This window comes from Achroia grisella, unplaced genomic scaffold, assembly GCF_030625045.1.
Source record: "Achroia grisella isolate CSIRO2021 unplaced genomic scaffold, CSIRO_AGI_Agris_v1 utg660, whole genome shotgun sequence".
Classification (NCBI taxonomy): domain Eukaryota; kingdom Metazoa; phylum Arthropoda; class Insecta; order Lepidoptera; family Pyralidae; genus Achroia; species Achroia grisella.
Window position 1 is genome coordinate 1,475,040 of NW_026712984.1, and position 11,617 is coordinate 1,486,656.

At 36.3% G+C, this 11,617-nt stretch overlaps 1 protein-coding gene across 1 annotated transcript in view; it reads left to right on the forward strand.

The window, feature by feature from the left end:
• The window catches only part of LOC131849896 (uncharacterized), a 152,174-nt gene that overhangs the window by 29,312 nt on the left and 111,245 nt on the right, over positions 1-11,617 (forward strand). The window contains exons 4-16 of the mRNA XM_059200034.1: positions 3,668-3,855; positions 3,995-4,126; positions 4,645-4,814; positions 5,355-5,576; positions 5,985-6,189; positions 6,367-6,471; positions 7,751-7,869; positions 8,110-8,254; positions 9,230-9,253; positions 9,391-9,507; positions 10,078-10,202; positions 10,635-10,863; positions 11,353-11,532. Coding sequence (XP_059056017.1) covers positions 3,668-3,855; positions 3,995-4,126; positions 4,645-4,814; positions 5,355-5,576; positions 5,985-6,189; positions 6,367-6,471; positions 7,751-7,869; positions 8,110-8,254; positions 9,230-9,253; positions 9,391-9,507; positions 10,078-10,202; positions 10,635-10,863; positions 11,353-11,532 — 1,961 coding nt within the window. The remainder of the gene's footprint in view (positions 1-3,667; positions 3,856-3,994; positions 4,127-4,644; positions 4,815-5,354; positions 5,577-5,984; positions 6,190-6,366; positions 6,472-7,750; positions 7,870-8,109; positions 8,255-9,229; positions 9,254-9,390; positions 9,508-10,077; positions 10,203-10,634; positions 10,864-11,352; positions 11,533-11,617) is intronic.

An 11,617-nucleotide genomic window follows, 5' to 3' on the forward strand; every position in this document is an offset into this window, starting at 1 on the left:
TAAGGGCTGCTCAGGACTAATGATATGTACAAAAAACACTATTTAATTGAAATTAACATCGTTGGCAATATTTCACATATAGATTTCTTTTTATGTTATTGGTAAACAAGCTGAATGACCTGATGGTGAATATGAAACGTCGCTTATATACATCAACAGCATCACAGACATTACTTTTTGCGTTGCCGTTCCGGAGGCTATGAAGTCATGTTTTGCGTAACATGATATTTCACTTATCTCACGCTTCAATCTAAACATATCTTACTAAGCAAGCTGCTTGGTGGCTTAAATATGTGGTAAATAGGTAGACGACTCTGTAGAAAAACAAACTAGTGAATTCATAATATAGTAAAGTATACATATAGATGTATATTTGCATCGCTTACGTATCGCTCGGGTCCTAGTGTAGTGTCAACCTAACTGTCAATTACTTTACTATCTTGTACTACGTCTTTGCTCAATTATGTCTGTCCTGTCAAGATATCACCTTTGACATTGAATATATTGATCTCGCGTGGGAAATAAAAAGAAAATCATGATGGATGGAGGATTCTTTTTCTTTGTTAATTTTAAGGTTATTGACTTCGGAGACGTTTACTTGACATAATGTAATATTAGTAAAACACGAAGTAAGATATTTATACTGCGGTAGAGTTTGTACGATATCGTCTGTGTGGGTGCCTTAGTCTCTACTATTTCTGATATCAAGTATCTTTTTTATTAAGCTGTGTTATAAAGTGTGGATGTGTGGTAGTAAAATTTAAACACGAAGAGCGAGGACTCAAAAACGGCACAGTATTAAAGGTTTTTGCCACTTTCCATCAAGTAGTTCACCAGACTGTAACAAATCATATACTCGGTTTCATTTATTTGAACCGCGAAGCAACTTGCTTTGTAAACTGTGTTTTGGTTGTAGGGTGCGATCAGGCTTAAAGTTGCAGGATAAGAGGCATGACATATTAAGCTTTTGGAATGGTTTTGCATTAGTGGTATCACGGTCGCCACATGATAACGTGATGTCCGTGTATATAAGCGACGGTTACCTGGGCTGGGCCTGTAATTTTATTCTACATAAAGCAGGATGAATCAAGATGCAGTGACTTAAATTCTTCAATATCTATCGCGAATAGAATAAATCTGTATAAAACAATAAAACAACAGGACCTGCTGTGAGCAGGTTCATTCATTTAACGAGGCATTGTTAACGCTTCGTTTGGCATCAGCCGCCGTGGTGGTGACGTCATCACTATTATAATACACATTGTATGGGCTATTGTTTTTGGATCGAGATCTATATACGAATATAGAAAAGAAGACTAGTTATACAGAACGTCGTGGCCTAGTGCCTAATCCTCGACTTAAAGAAATCTGGTCGATATTAAAAAACTTTTTGTGTCAATTATTTATTTACTATTTTTTACGAGGGACACTGATTACGTATCAAATTAATCAGGCGACGACGCTAAGCGAAATTTCTCCCCTTACACACATGATTTAAAGTCATCAAGTCAGGCACAAGTTTGTATGACAGACAATTTATCAAAAATTAAAGGATTGAACGGTAGGGAAAAAAAATATAATATTAATTATTTGATGTTCATAAGCGGCTAAAACGTGAATAAATGTTTTTTTAATTTGAATTTGAATTTGATGTCAAAATTGGTATAGTAACAGTTGATGTCTCATCTGAGGGTAAGCGGGAACTGAACGGTGATACCTGAATAGTATTTATTACGAACGTCACGTCATCATATCATGTCTCTTGTACCTTGTAGTATACCATTGCAAACTCAATTGTTCAGTTACTTTTTCTTATAACACAATGATCGTACAATAAAGAGATTTTCGTTGTACGTTACAAGACCGGGCGAACTACTTCACATAGTTCACAAGCCGACATTTGGAATTCTTAAAATCGTGAAACCATAGTGGTGACTAAATCTTGCTGCGTGTTTTAAAGTGTTGTACTTAAAATTAAATGCGGTAGTACGGATGGCGTGACTAATAATATAAGTTTTAATAAAGCCACCTATACACAGGTGACTGTCTACAGTGCTTGTATTCATAGGACGTTTAATAATTAACTGTATTATAACTGAGGGCGGCAGTGGCGTAGTGGTTTACTACCCTATATTTATTGATTTTCTGAGATTTCTTCCAGTGAAGGGAACATCAATATCAAACTGAAAATTTATCCGAGAGACGGCGGTAAGCTCGTCCCTGCCACGTAGGTTTCAAATATATCTTATATATAAAATTCTCGTGTCATAGTTTTCGTTCCCATACTCCTCCGAAACGGCTTGACCGATTCTCATGAAATTTTGTAAGCGTATTGAGTAGGTCTGAGAATCGGCCAAAATCTATTTTTCATCCCCCTAAATGTTAGGGGTAGTCCACCCCTAAATTTTTTTTTTATTTTAAGGCTAAACAACGTTTGCCCGGACAGCTAGTATACATATAGAGAAATGTGAGCATGCCAAGTTGCATTTATCTCGAAAATCGACTGGTAGACAATGCCCATAATGCCATCTAGAATAACAGTCGTTTTGAGAGATGCTCCTCTGGTCCTAATAATATAAAATATTATAAAGTACTAGTATTATAAAAGTGTCTGTTAATGACAAAGTTTAACCGTCCGTAATGAAATCTGACATGAAAGAAAAGACGCGGATATAGCGTTTATCTTAAAATAGCTGACGAAGTCACGGATAACAACTAGTGTTGCATAAAAACTAAATAGACTGTGTGTAGACACTACATAGTTGCGATTTTGAGATAAGCGAGACGTGGCGACGACGTGATTACTATAATTCGCCAGCTGCCGCCACTGTTTAGTGCAATAAACGTAGTGACCTTTAATTTTAGACACATTTGTTGCAAAAAATATTTTTATACAAGAAAATAAAAAGAGAAATGTCACGAAAAGATTGTATACGTTAATTACTGAGACTTATAAATTTTTATCTTAAAGCAATTTTATTTGAAGATGAACGATGGCGTTAAATTTAGGAGGTTTAAAAATTAAAGCAATAGTAATTGTGTTGAATAATAATTTTCAAATGTTTGTGATCGTATTCGTAACTTGACAAGACTAGACATTTCGTTCAATATATTTGAATGTAAACATGTTAAACGGTTCGAGTTCTAGTTGAAGGGTGTGATGAGGCAGTAAATTAAGGGTACGCAGGCATTGTCATCGTAGGCGTCCTGAATAAAATCGCATGAGAGGTACCAAGGTCGTCACATAATGATGTGATGTCGTGATGCTGTTCATGTATATAGGCAACAGTTACCACTTATAACTCAAATACCTTGATATTTACTGACATGTATTTTTTTATTGGCGGTTTTGGGTTATTGTCAGGTGCTAAGATCTGTAGCACTACAACCTGCATATGTCTATTGTGCTCGCCATTTTTCAGTGTTCGAAACCTAAACCTGTCAGGGACAAGAATTGAAGGATATTCTTAGGAGCGATGGTTTCTGTTTCCTCGGGATAGAGTGTATACTTTCCTTCTTTTATAAGGAAATATTTCGTTTGTATGATACAACCACATAGAATGGGTAGCGCCGTTCATCTTGGCAAAAAAAAAGTTTTGCCATGAGTTTATTCAATTTGCAGTGTCCAGAGTTCAACTTAGATAAGTAATACGTCCTTACATTCCAGATGTGGACACCCATGAACCTGACGAGAAGTCCCTCATCACTTACATCTCGTCGCTGTACGAGACGTTCCCTGAGCCGCCGGCGGTACACCCGCTCTTTGACGCCGAGTCTCAGCGGCGAGCGGCCGCCTACACCGAGCAGGCCGCGCAGCATCGTGCCTGGTTGCACGAGAAATGCGCACTTATGCAGGTAGATATATGTATACATAAATTATATATTTATATCTTCAACACGTATTGAACATATACACAAGCACCGTATTCGACGAGGAAGACAAAACATCGTATCTACATGTCATATACTAAGACAATTCAACTTAATATTCCAGGACCGTGCTTTCCCATCAACTTTGATCGAGATGAAAAAGCTGCTCAGCGAGAGCACGCGTTTCCGCAATGAGGAGGTACCTCTGCGACAGAGGGAGAAGCAGAAACTCTTCCACCAGTACAGGGAATTAGAAGTGAGTCGAACAATAACAACAACGTAGGGTTTCACAGAATTTATGAGTATCAATTTCATGTTAGACAGACACCCAAATTTACTTAGATAAGTAAGTACTTATCAGGTTTTTTTAATGAAACCGTAACCTGGACTGGATAGTAGAAATTAAATTATATAAATTTACTTATATATGTAAGTGGCTGAAATACCCTGCTCAAATAAATGTTTAATATCCTGACTACAGTAAACATCCTTTGATATCTTCTTTGGCGACATGGTCTATCAATGTGATTGATACAAAGCAGATGGTCACGGAAACAAACATTTTTATTCATGAATATATTTGAATTTGTCTGGGTGTTTTCTATATATGTATTTAAAAAAAAACGTATTCCAGTATTTATATAGTACCTACTCATAACACAAGTCTCATAACACAAGTTCTGCTTAGCTTAGGACTAGATGGCGCTGTGCGAATTATATTGGGTTATTATTATTATATACCAAAATAAGTCTTTATAAATACGATATTTGCAGAAATATTTCGAATCAGTGGGTGAATGTGATATCGAACCCGCGTTACGACCGGACGCGTTAGAACAATCTTGGTCGCGGCTGATGATCGCGCACCAAGAACGCGAACGAGACCTGAGCGATGAGATCCGTCGCCTGGAGCGACTGCAGCGACTAGCCGAAAAACTCCACAGGTTTGTATCTTGTGCAGGTTGTTTTTATTCATGATAAAGGAATGGTACACCCGCTTGCAGTAACGATATACGCTGGCAGGTTATTCATGAATGATAATACAATGAAAATGATGTCAGATCGTAGGAATAGAGCTAATAGTATTAATAACAATCCGTTATACGAAATTGGGGCAAACTAAAAGGTCGTAGTTACTAAGTAACAAGCATTGTAACAGTTAAAGTAGGTTTATGTAGTGTCTTGTCTGGTTTTTTAGTGTCTTGTGGATCCGACTCAAAGGACCAGTTGTATAAAATTTCACTCTAAATACGATTTTTAGAAAATTAAATGAATGTAGAATTGTACTTCATAATGTAGTGGCTTAACATGCTTTACAATGTTGCAGTCCCGATCTCCATGCAATATATGCTTTTGTATTCGTATTAGAAGACTAATAGATTTTAATACGCTATAAGGACCAATTTCATCTGATACTAAAGGAATTTTATCTAATATATTAGCACTTTTGGTATTCCAAATGTTATATAAAACGTCCTCCACAGAGATATAAAACAAACCGAGGGTGGTCTCGACAACGTCGAGCGACACATTGAGAACGAGATCCGACGGGTGGAGCGCGGCGTACACCCGGCCGAGGCCAAGATGGCCGCCGAACAAATCGAACAGGACCTACTTAGCATGGAGCACACCATACAGGAGATGTTCCAGGATTCACACGCCTTAAGAGAAGGCCGGTATCCGCAAGCAAATGATTTACATAAACGGTGAGTATTTAATTCGGGATTTGGAGATAGTAACTTAAGTATTAAACCAGAGAATGGTGCTTATTGAATAACATATATATATTGTAGATTAAGATATAATAGAAGACGATCTTTTGTCTCAAAAATTTTATCGGAATGGTGTAGGTGGAATATAGCTACCGTTCCCTATAGTCAATGTTTTATTTGTAATGTAACCAGTTTTTGTTATATAACCAGAATGGCAAACAATTACTTACTCGATTGTAAGTGGTAACCGTCGCCTATTGGTAGGAACAACATCATCATCGGCGTCACAAGATAGTAATATTTTTGCTTTGTATTGTTCAAGATAGCTACATGCATTTGTCGCCATCCATGTTTGTGGGGAGAAATAAATTATAAATTAATATTATTATTTTAATCCTGTAGAGTGCAACACCTACATGATCGATGGCTGAACGCTCGGCAAAGCTTCACCGGGCGCTTGGTGCCGCGTCTGTCGTCCGTCCGTATGCCGGTACAGCAGACCACGGTGCGCAGGGAGACCAGGACCGTGCTGGAGACCAGGGTGCACGACGCCGACCCCAAGTTCCAGCAGTTGCAGGAAGCTATCAAATGGTGTAAAGAAAAATTGGTAAGTGTTATATTGTGGTTTACCAGGGCGACATAACTTCCATTTTTCTTTAAAATTGCAATTTTATTGAAAGTGTGCTCTGTTAAAAACTAAATAACTATTTATTGTGTATGCCTGCAAATAAATAATATAGTCAATAAAATATATCTCGTTATAAAATTAATTCTGTTCTTTCAGAAAAAGCTTCACGAGTCGGACTACGGGTCTGACCTGCCGTCGGTGCAACACGAGCTGGACAGGCACCAGAGAGAACACAAGCAGATAGATCAGTTCCATTCAAAGGTATTAATGAAATAAAAAAACGCATATTATAATAATATTTTTTATGTAATTTGACTAACAAAGAAGCTTGCAGGCAATGACTTTACTGGTTACCATCAGGTGGGTCACCACGAGATGGTAACCGATAACCATCGCCTGTGAATAGCACTACAAACATCACGGTATCATGTGCTATCTATGATAGCACTCATGTGTTGCCATTACAGAGGATTAAATTTCCTCTAACTCTGTAACTTCTCTGCTTAATCTGACCCTAGAACTGAAACATAGCTTACAAAGCAAGCTTTCTGGCGCCTGAAGTGAGTGAGACTAAGGTATACAGGCAGAGGACTTTTTGCAGTATATCTCTGGTACCTTTACCTTACCTTTACCTTTTAGAAGGAGAGGCAGGCTCTCATACTGTAATCTTATACACACAAACGATTTGGTAATTTGATAACCTCTGGGCGTAGAACAGCTTAGACAACTTTTTCTTGTTTTAAACTTTTTTCATTATATGTTAATATGTACTTAATAACTAGATAACTTTGTGTACAATATTAAAAAAAATATATAAACAGTCCACTTGTTTGTAAAGCCGTTATGTTCAGATATGTAAATAAAAATATATATTGTATAATGAACTTCATAGATATCGGCGGTTACATAGCATACATAACACTTTCCGGTCAAATAAGTTTTTGTTCCATCTCGTACTTTTTTATGGAGTATTTACTGCTAATATATGCAGTGCAATAAAAATCGTAGTGTTTACTTCCTTTTATTCTAAGTAAATATGTAATTATGTTTTATTGTTTTTTTATCTTTTTGTCTTTATACAGAGTAGTCGAAATGTACACCTCTGTCTTATGTAAAATGTGTCAATTAAAAAAATATATGTTTTGATGCTACAACCCTATATTTAGTACCTGTACTTTATTAATTTCGTATTAATGCGTTATTTATTTCTGAGTAACCTATAAAAATGGGTAATTTATATGTATTTCCGATAGTGCCACAACAATATTTAAAAATTCCAAAAAGCTAGCAACATCGGTAATTCAAATTTGTTTCTGGGATTAAAAAAACAGACTATAGATACATGAGACATTAATCCTCTGCAATAGTAATGTGTAAGTGGTATGGGAGGTACATGATAACGTGATGCCCGAAGTGCTGTTCATGTATATAGGCAACCATTATCACTACCATCAAGATCAAGATGAGTTCTCAGTTTGTTTTCCTACTATTACTATTGTTACTATTGTTGTAATAATAAAGTTCATTTTCCTTTGTACAGGTGGAACAGTGCGTGCATAGCCGCTCAAATTTCAGCGGCGAGGAGTTGAACCTCTACAACCAGCATTTGAGTCAGCTGCAGAAACTTTATGCTGAATTATTGTCTACCAGCACTAAACGGTATGTTTGATATGACTGTCTTCCTAAAAACCATTATTTTTTGTTGATTTAAAATCGAATCACAGGATTTTTTTTTAAATTTAAGTCTTTGAAAAAATTTAAGAGAACTTAAAGCAGTTGCTTTAAAATTAAATAGATTTATAAAATAGTATAAATCCAATACGCCGATTTAAGTACTTACGACTCTTTAAAATTGCTACAAGTAGCAATTAAATCTCAAATTATTTACTTCCTCTGCAGCATTTCAGACCTAGATGCATTACAAGACTTCCTGCAGTCTGCAACCGCTGAATTGAACTGGCTGAATGAGAAGGAACAGGTGGAGTTGTCCAGAGATTGGGCGGATCCACACATCAACCTGCCCGCGGTGCAGCATTATTATGAGGTAAGTCGATAGAGCCACAGGTATATACTATAAGTAAACTGTCAACTATTTCACTAGTTATTTAAATTATTAACCGGGTCTTAACACGAATAATTTAATGGCAAATAAAGGTATTTAAACGAAACGTCGAGTGAGGTAAATATACCTTTATTTGCCATTAAATTATTCGTGTTAAGACCCGGTTAATAATTTGAATAATGTATATCAAACACGAAAGTTGAATGTTCCATTTAATCCCATCAACAATTGTGGCATTAGAAAAATTGTCAACATTTCAAAATTCTTCTGTAAAGTTTCAAGAAGGTGTGAATTGTGTATCCTCACCTTTATATATACTTCCGTATACACAATAGATATAGAAATTATGCACTCCATAATTCAATCATCATGCTTTTTGTTAATAATATTATCGGCTTTTTTCATAAATGTGATAGTTTATCTTAATATAAATATTACATTACAATTAACATTCGATTTTTTTCATTTTTTATAAAGAATATTACTTTGTCCTAAATGTTAATTTAAAATCTTGAATTAAAATCCAAGATTTTAATAGAAGATAGAATCTTTATTATTGTAACAGTTTCCATTAAAAGATGCATTTCAAAAAGTACTTCTGTATATTTTGATATGGAACAAAATTTTAGTTTTTTTAAATACTACCGTAATGATTTTAAATAAATGTTTTATTATAATATAATAGTTATATAGAAATATCTTTCAGGATTAAAGTATTCATTTAGTAGGTTAAAATATATGATAAATTGTTTTTCTATCACATGTATGAAATAGGTCTATGTTTTCTAAAACCTCACAAGTCTACTAAAACAAATGACCTAAACAAGTTTAGCCAACCATTGCAAAACAATCTGAATTATTGGCTAAAACATAACTCTTTTTGTTATATTTTTTCGCTGTGTATATGGCCTTAGATTTTATATAATTGTTTCATATTTTCGTTTTTTTCCGTGCAAGCATTCATTTGGGGACGGCAAAGAGGTTTGTTGTTTTACACTCTATGTTTTATTTCGATACTTTTCTTTGCCTTTTGTTTGTTGTTGGGCTTCGTCAACTCTTAATGTTCTACACAAAAATAGATCTTAACATGTCAATTCATAATATATAAATTTCAACAGCAACTGATGTCGTCGCTTGAAAAACGCGAACTGCAATTCAGCAACGTAATCGATAGAGGGGAAGCGTTGATCGCACAACATCACCCCGCTACTAAGACAATTGAATCCCACCTGCAGGTAAAGTGAACTTTATTGTCTATAAAATTGAGTTGTTACTACTAATTGAAGTTAATAATATAAATTTGATCTTATCTTGTTAATATTATGAACACGAAAGTTTGTGAGTGAGTATAAATGGATGTTTGTTACTCTTTCACGCAAAAATTACTGAACAGATTTAGATGAAACTTTACATAGCTTATACATTAGAATAACATGTAGACTATAAATTTCAAGTGGGTGAAACCGCGGGCACAGCTAGTATTTCTATAAAAAGAACTGGATTTATCTGAGAGACAGTTTGTATAAACTTGTCTGGGTGGTTATCTCAATCTCATCTAATTCTGACATCAAGCAAGTTTGCTTTGTAAGATGTGTTTTCATTGAAAGGACAGGAAAATTACGGGATAAGGGGCATCACATCTTAGTCCTCAAGAATGGCAACGAATGATGGGTATTACGGCCATCACAGTCATGTTGACGTTTTATCCGGGTTGCTATTCAAATGTATAGGCGGTGGTTGCTCTATCTTACCGGGTTGTCAGTTCATTTGCTATTCCAGTTATTTTAATACCGTTTCATCACCAGGTGATGCAGTCGCAATGGGCTTGGGTGCTACAACTTACACTCTGCTTAGAGACCCATCTGAAACATACGACGCAGTATCACAACTTCTTCGAAGAGGTCAAGGAGGCAGAGAAATGGATACAGAAGTAAGTTGTTGCTCTTTATTTAATTTATACTAATATTATAAAGCTGAAAAATTATTTTTGTGTTGGATAGTCCATTTGTCGAGGAAGGCTTTCAGCTATATAAGATTACGCTACGCCCAATAGTAGTGGAACTGGAATGAAAAATATTGCAAAGGTTGGGGAAATGAAACGCAGACGAAGTTGCGCGAACCAGCTAGTTATATATGCCTAACTAAAAATAAATTAAACATAATATAGACAGGATATTTAACTTTACGGGATCATTGTATTGTATATCAGATCTCGTAAATCATATCAGGATATCACAATAAATATTCTGTTAATATGTAATATGTAAACAGACATATTTTTTTAAAACAGTATTTATTAAAAACAAGTAATGAGAGGATAGTACAGAGATACATGAATTAACCTTAATTAATCAATCTACAGACGCGAAGAAGCTCTCAACAGTACATTCTCCCAATCGGAGTTCACGCTTGACCAAGGCGAGCGACTTCTCAAAGGGATGCAGGATCTGCGTGAAGAGCTCAATGCTCACGGCATAGTGGTGACGCGGCTGGTCGAAGAGGCGCAGGAGATCAGACCAGTGAAACAAAGGAAAGCGCCGATTACAAGACCGCTGAGGGCAGAAACCGTCTGTGCTTATAAACATGCGAATGTAAGTAATTTCATTCGTTGTCTATGTCTATGTATGTCTTTAGAAATATTATTTAATGGTTATTATTTTAAACACGGAGATTCGTATTAAATTTGATTTTGAAAAAGAAATTTAATGCATTATTTCGGACCGATATACCGTATTCTTATGGTGAACTACTGCGTGAGTTACAGAATATTGTGCATAAATAAACTAAAATTTTTAACTTATTTTGAATTTTATACTTTTTAATAGTTATGTAACAATATATTTTGGCAGGGTGCCAATAAAGTATGATAGGATGAGTCTAGAATCAGTGTGTTAGCTCACTGTAATTAATCCACCAGGAATTAAGCGCGATGATTAGAAAATATTGCTAACGCAACCTGTCCTTCTTTTAAACTTTGTTAGAAAATAGTAATTTCTAGGAAAAAAGTCAAGGTAACTGTTTAAGAAGTTTCACTGATCTCAAGACATTACTGACGTCTGATATGGCGGTTCGTGTGACAGGTGGCCATCGAGAAGGGCGCGTCGGTGACTGTGATAGACAACTCCGGACGCAGCCGGTGGTCGGTCCGCGCTGGCGGTGCCGGCACTGAGCTGCAGCTGCCCGGCGCCGTGCTGGCGCTGCCGCCGCCCTGCCAGCTGGCGCACGACGCCGCCGCCGGCCTGCGCGCCGCCTACGACCGGGTACGTACTGCCGCCGCCTACGACCGGGTACGTACTGCCGCCGCCCTGCCAGCTGGTAGACACGTATTTTGTAAGCTGTGTTCCG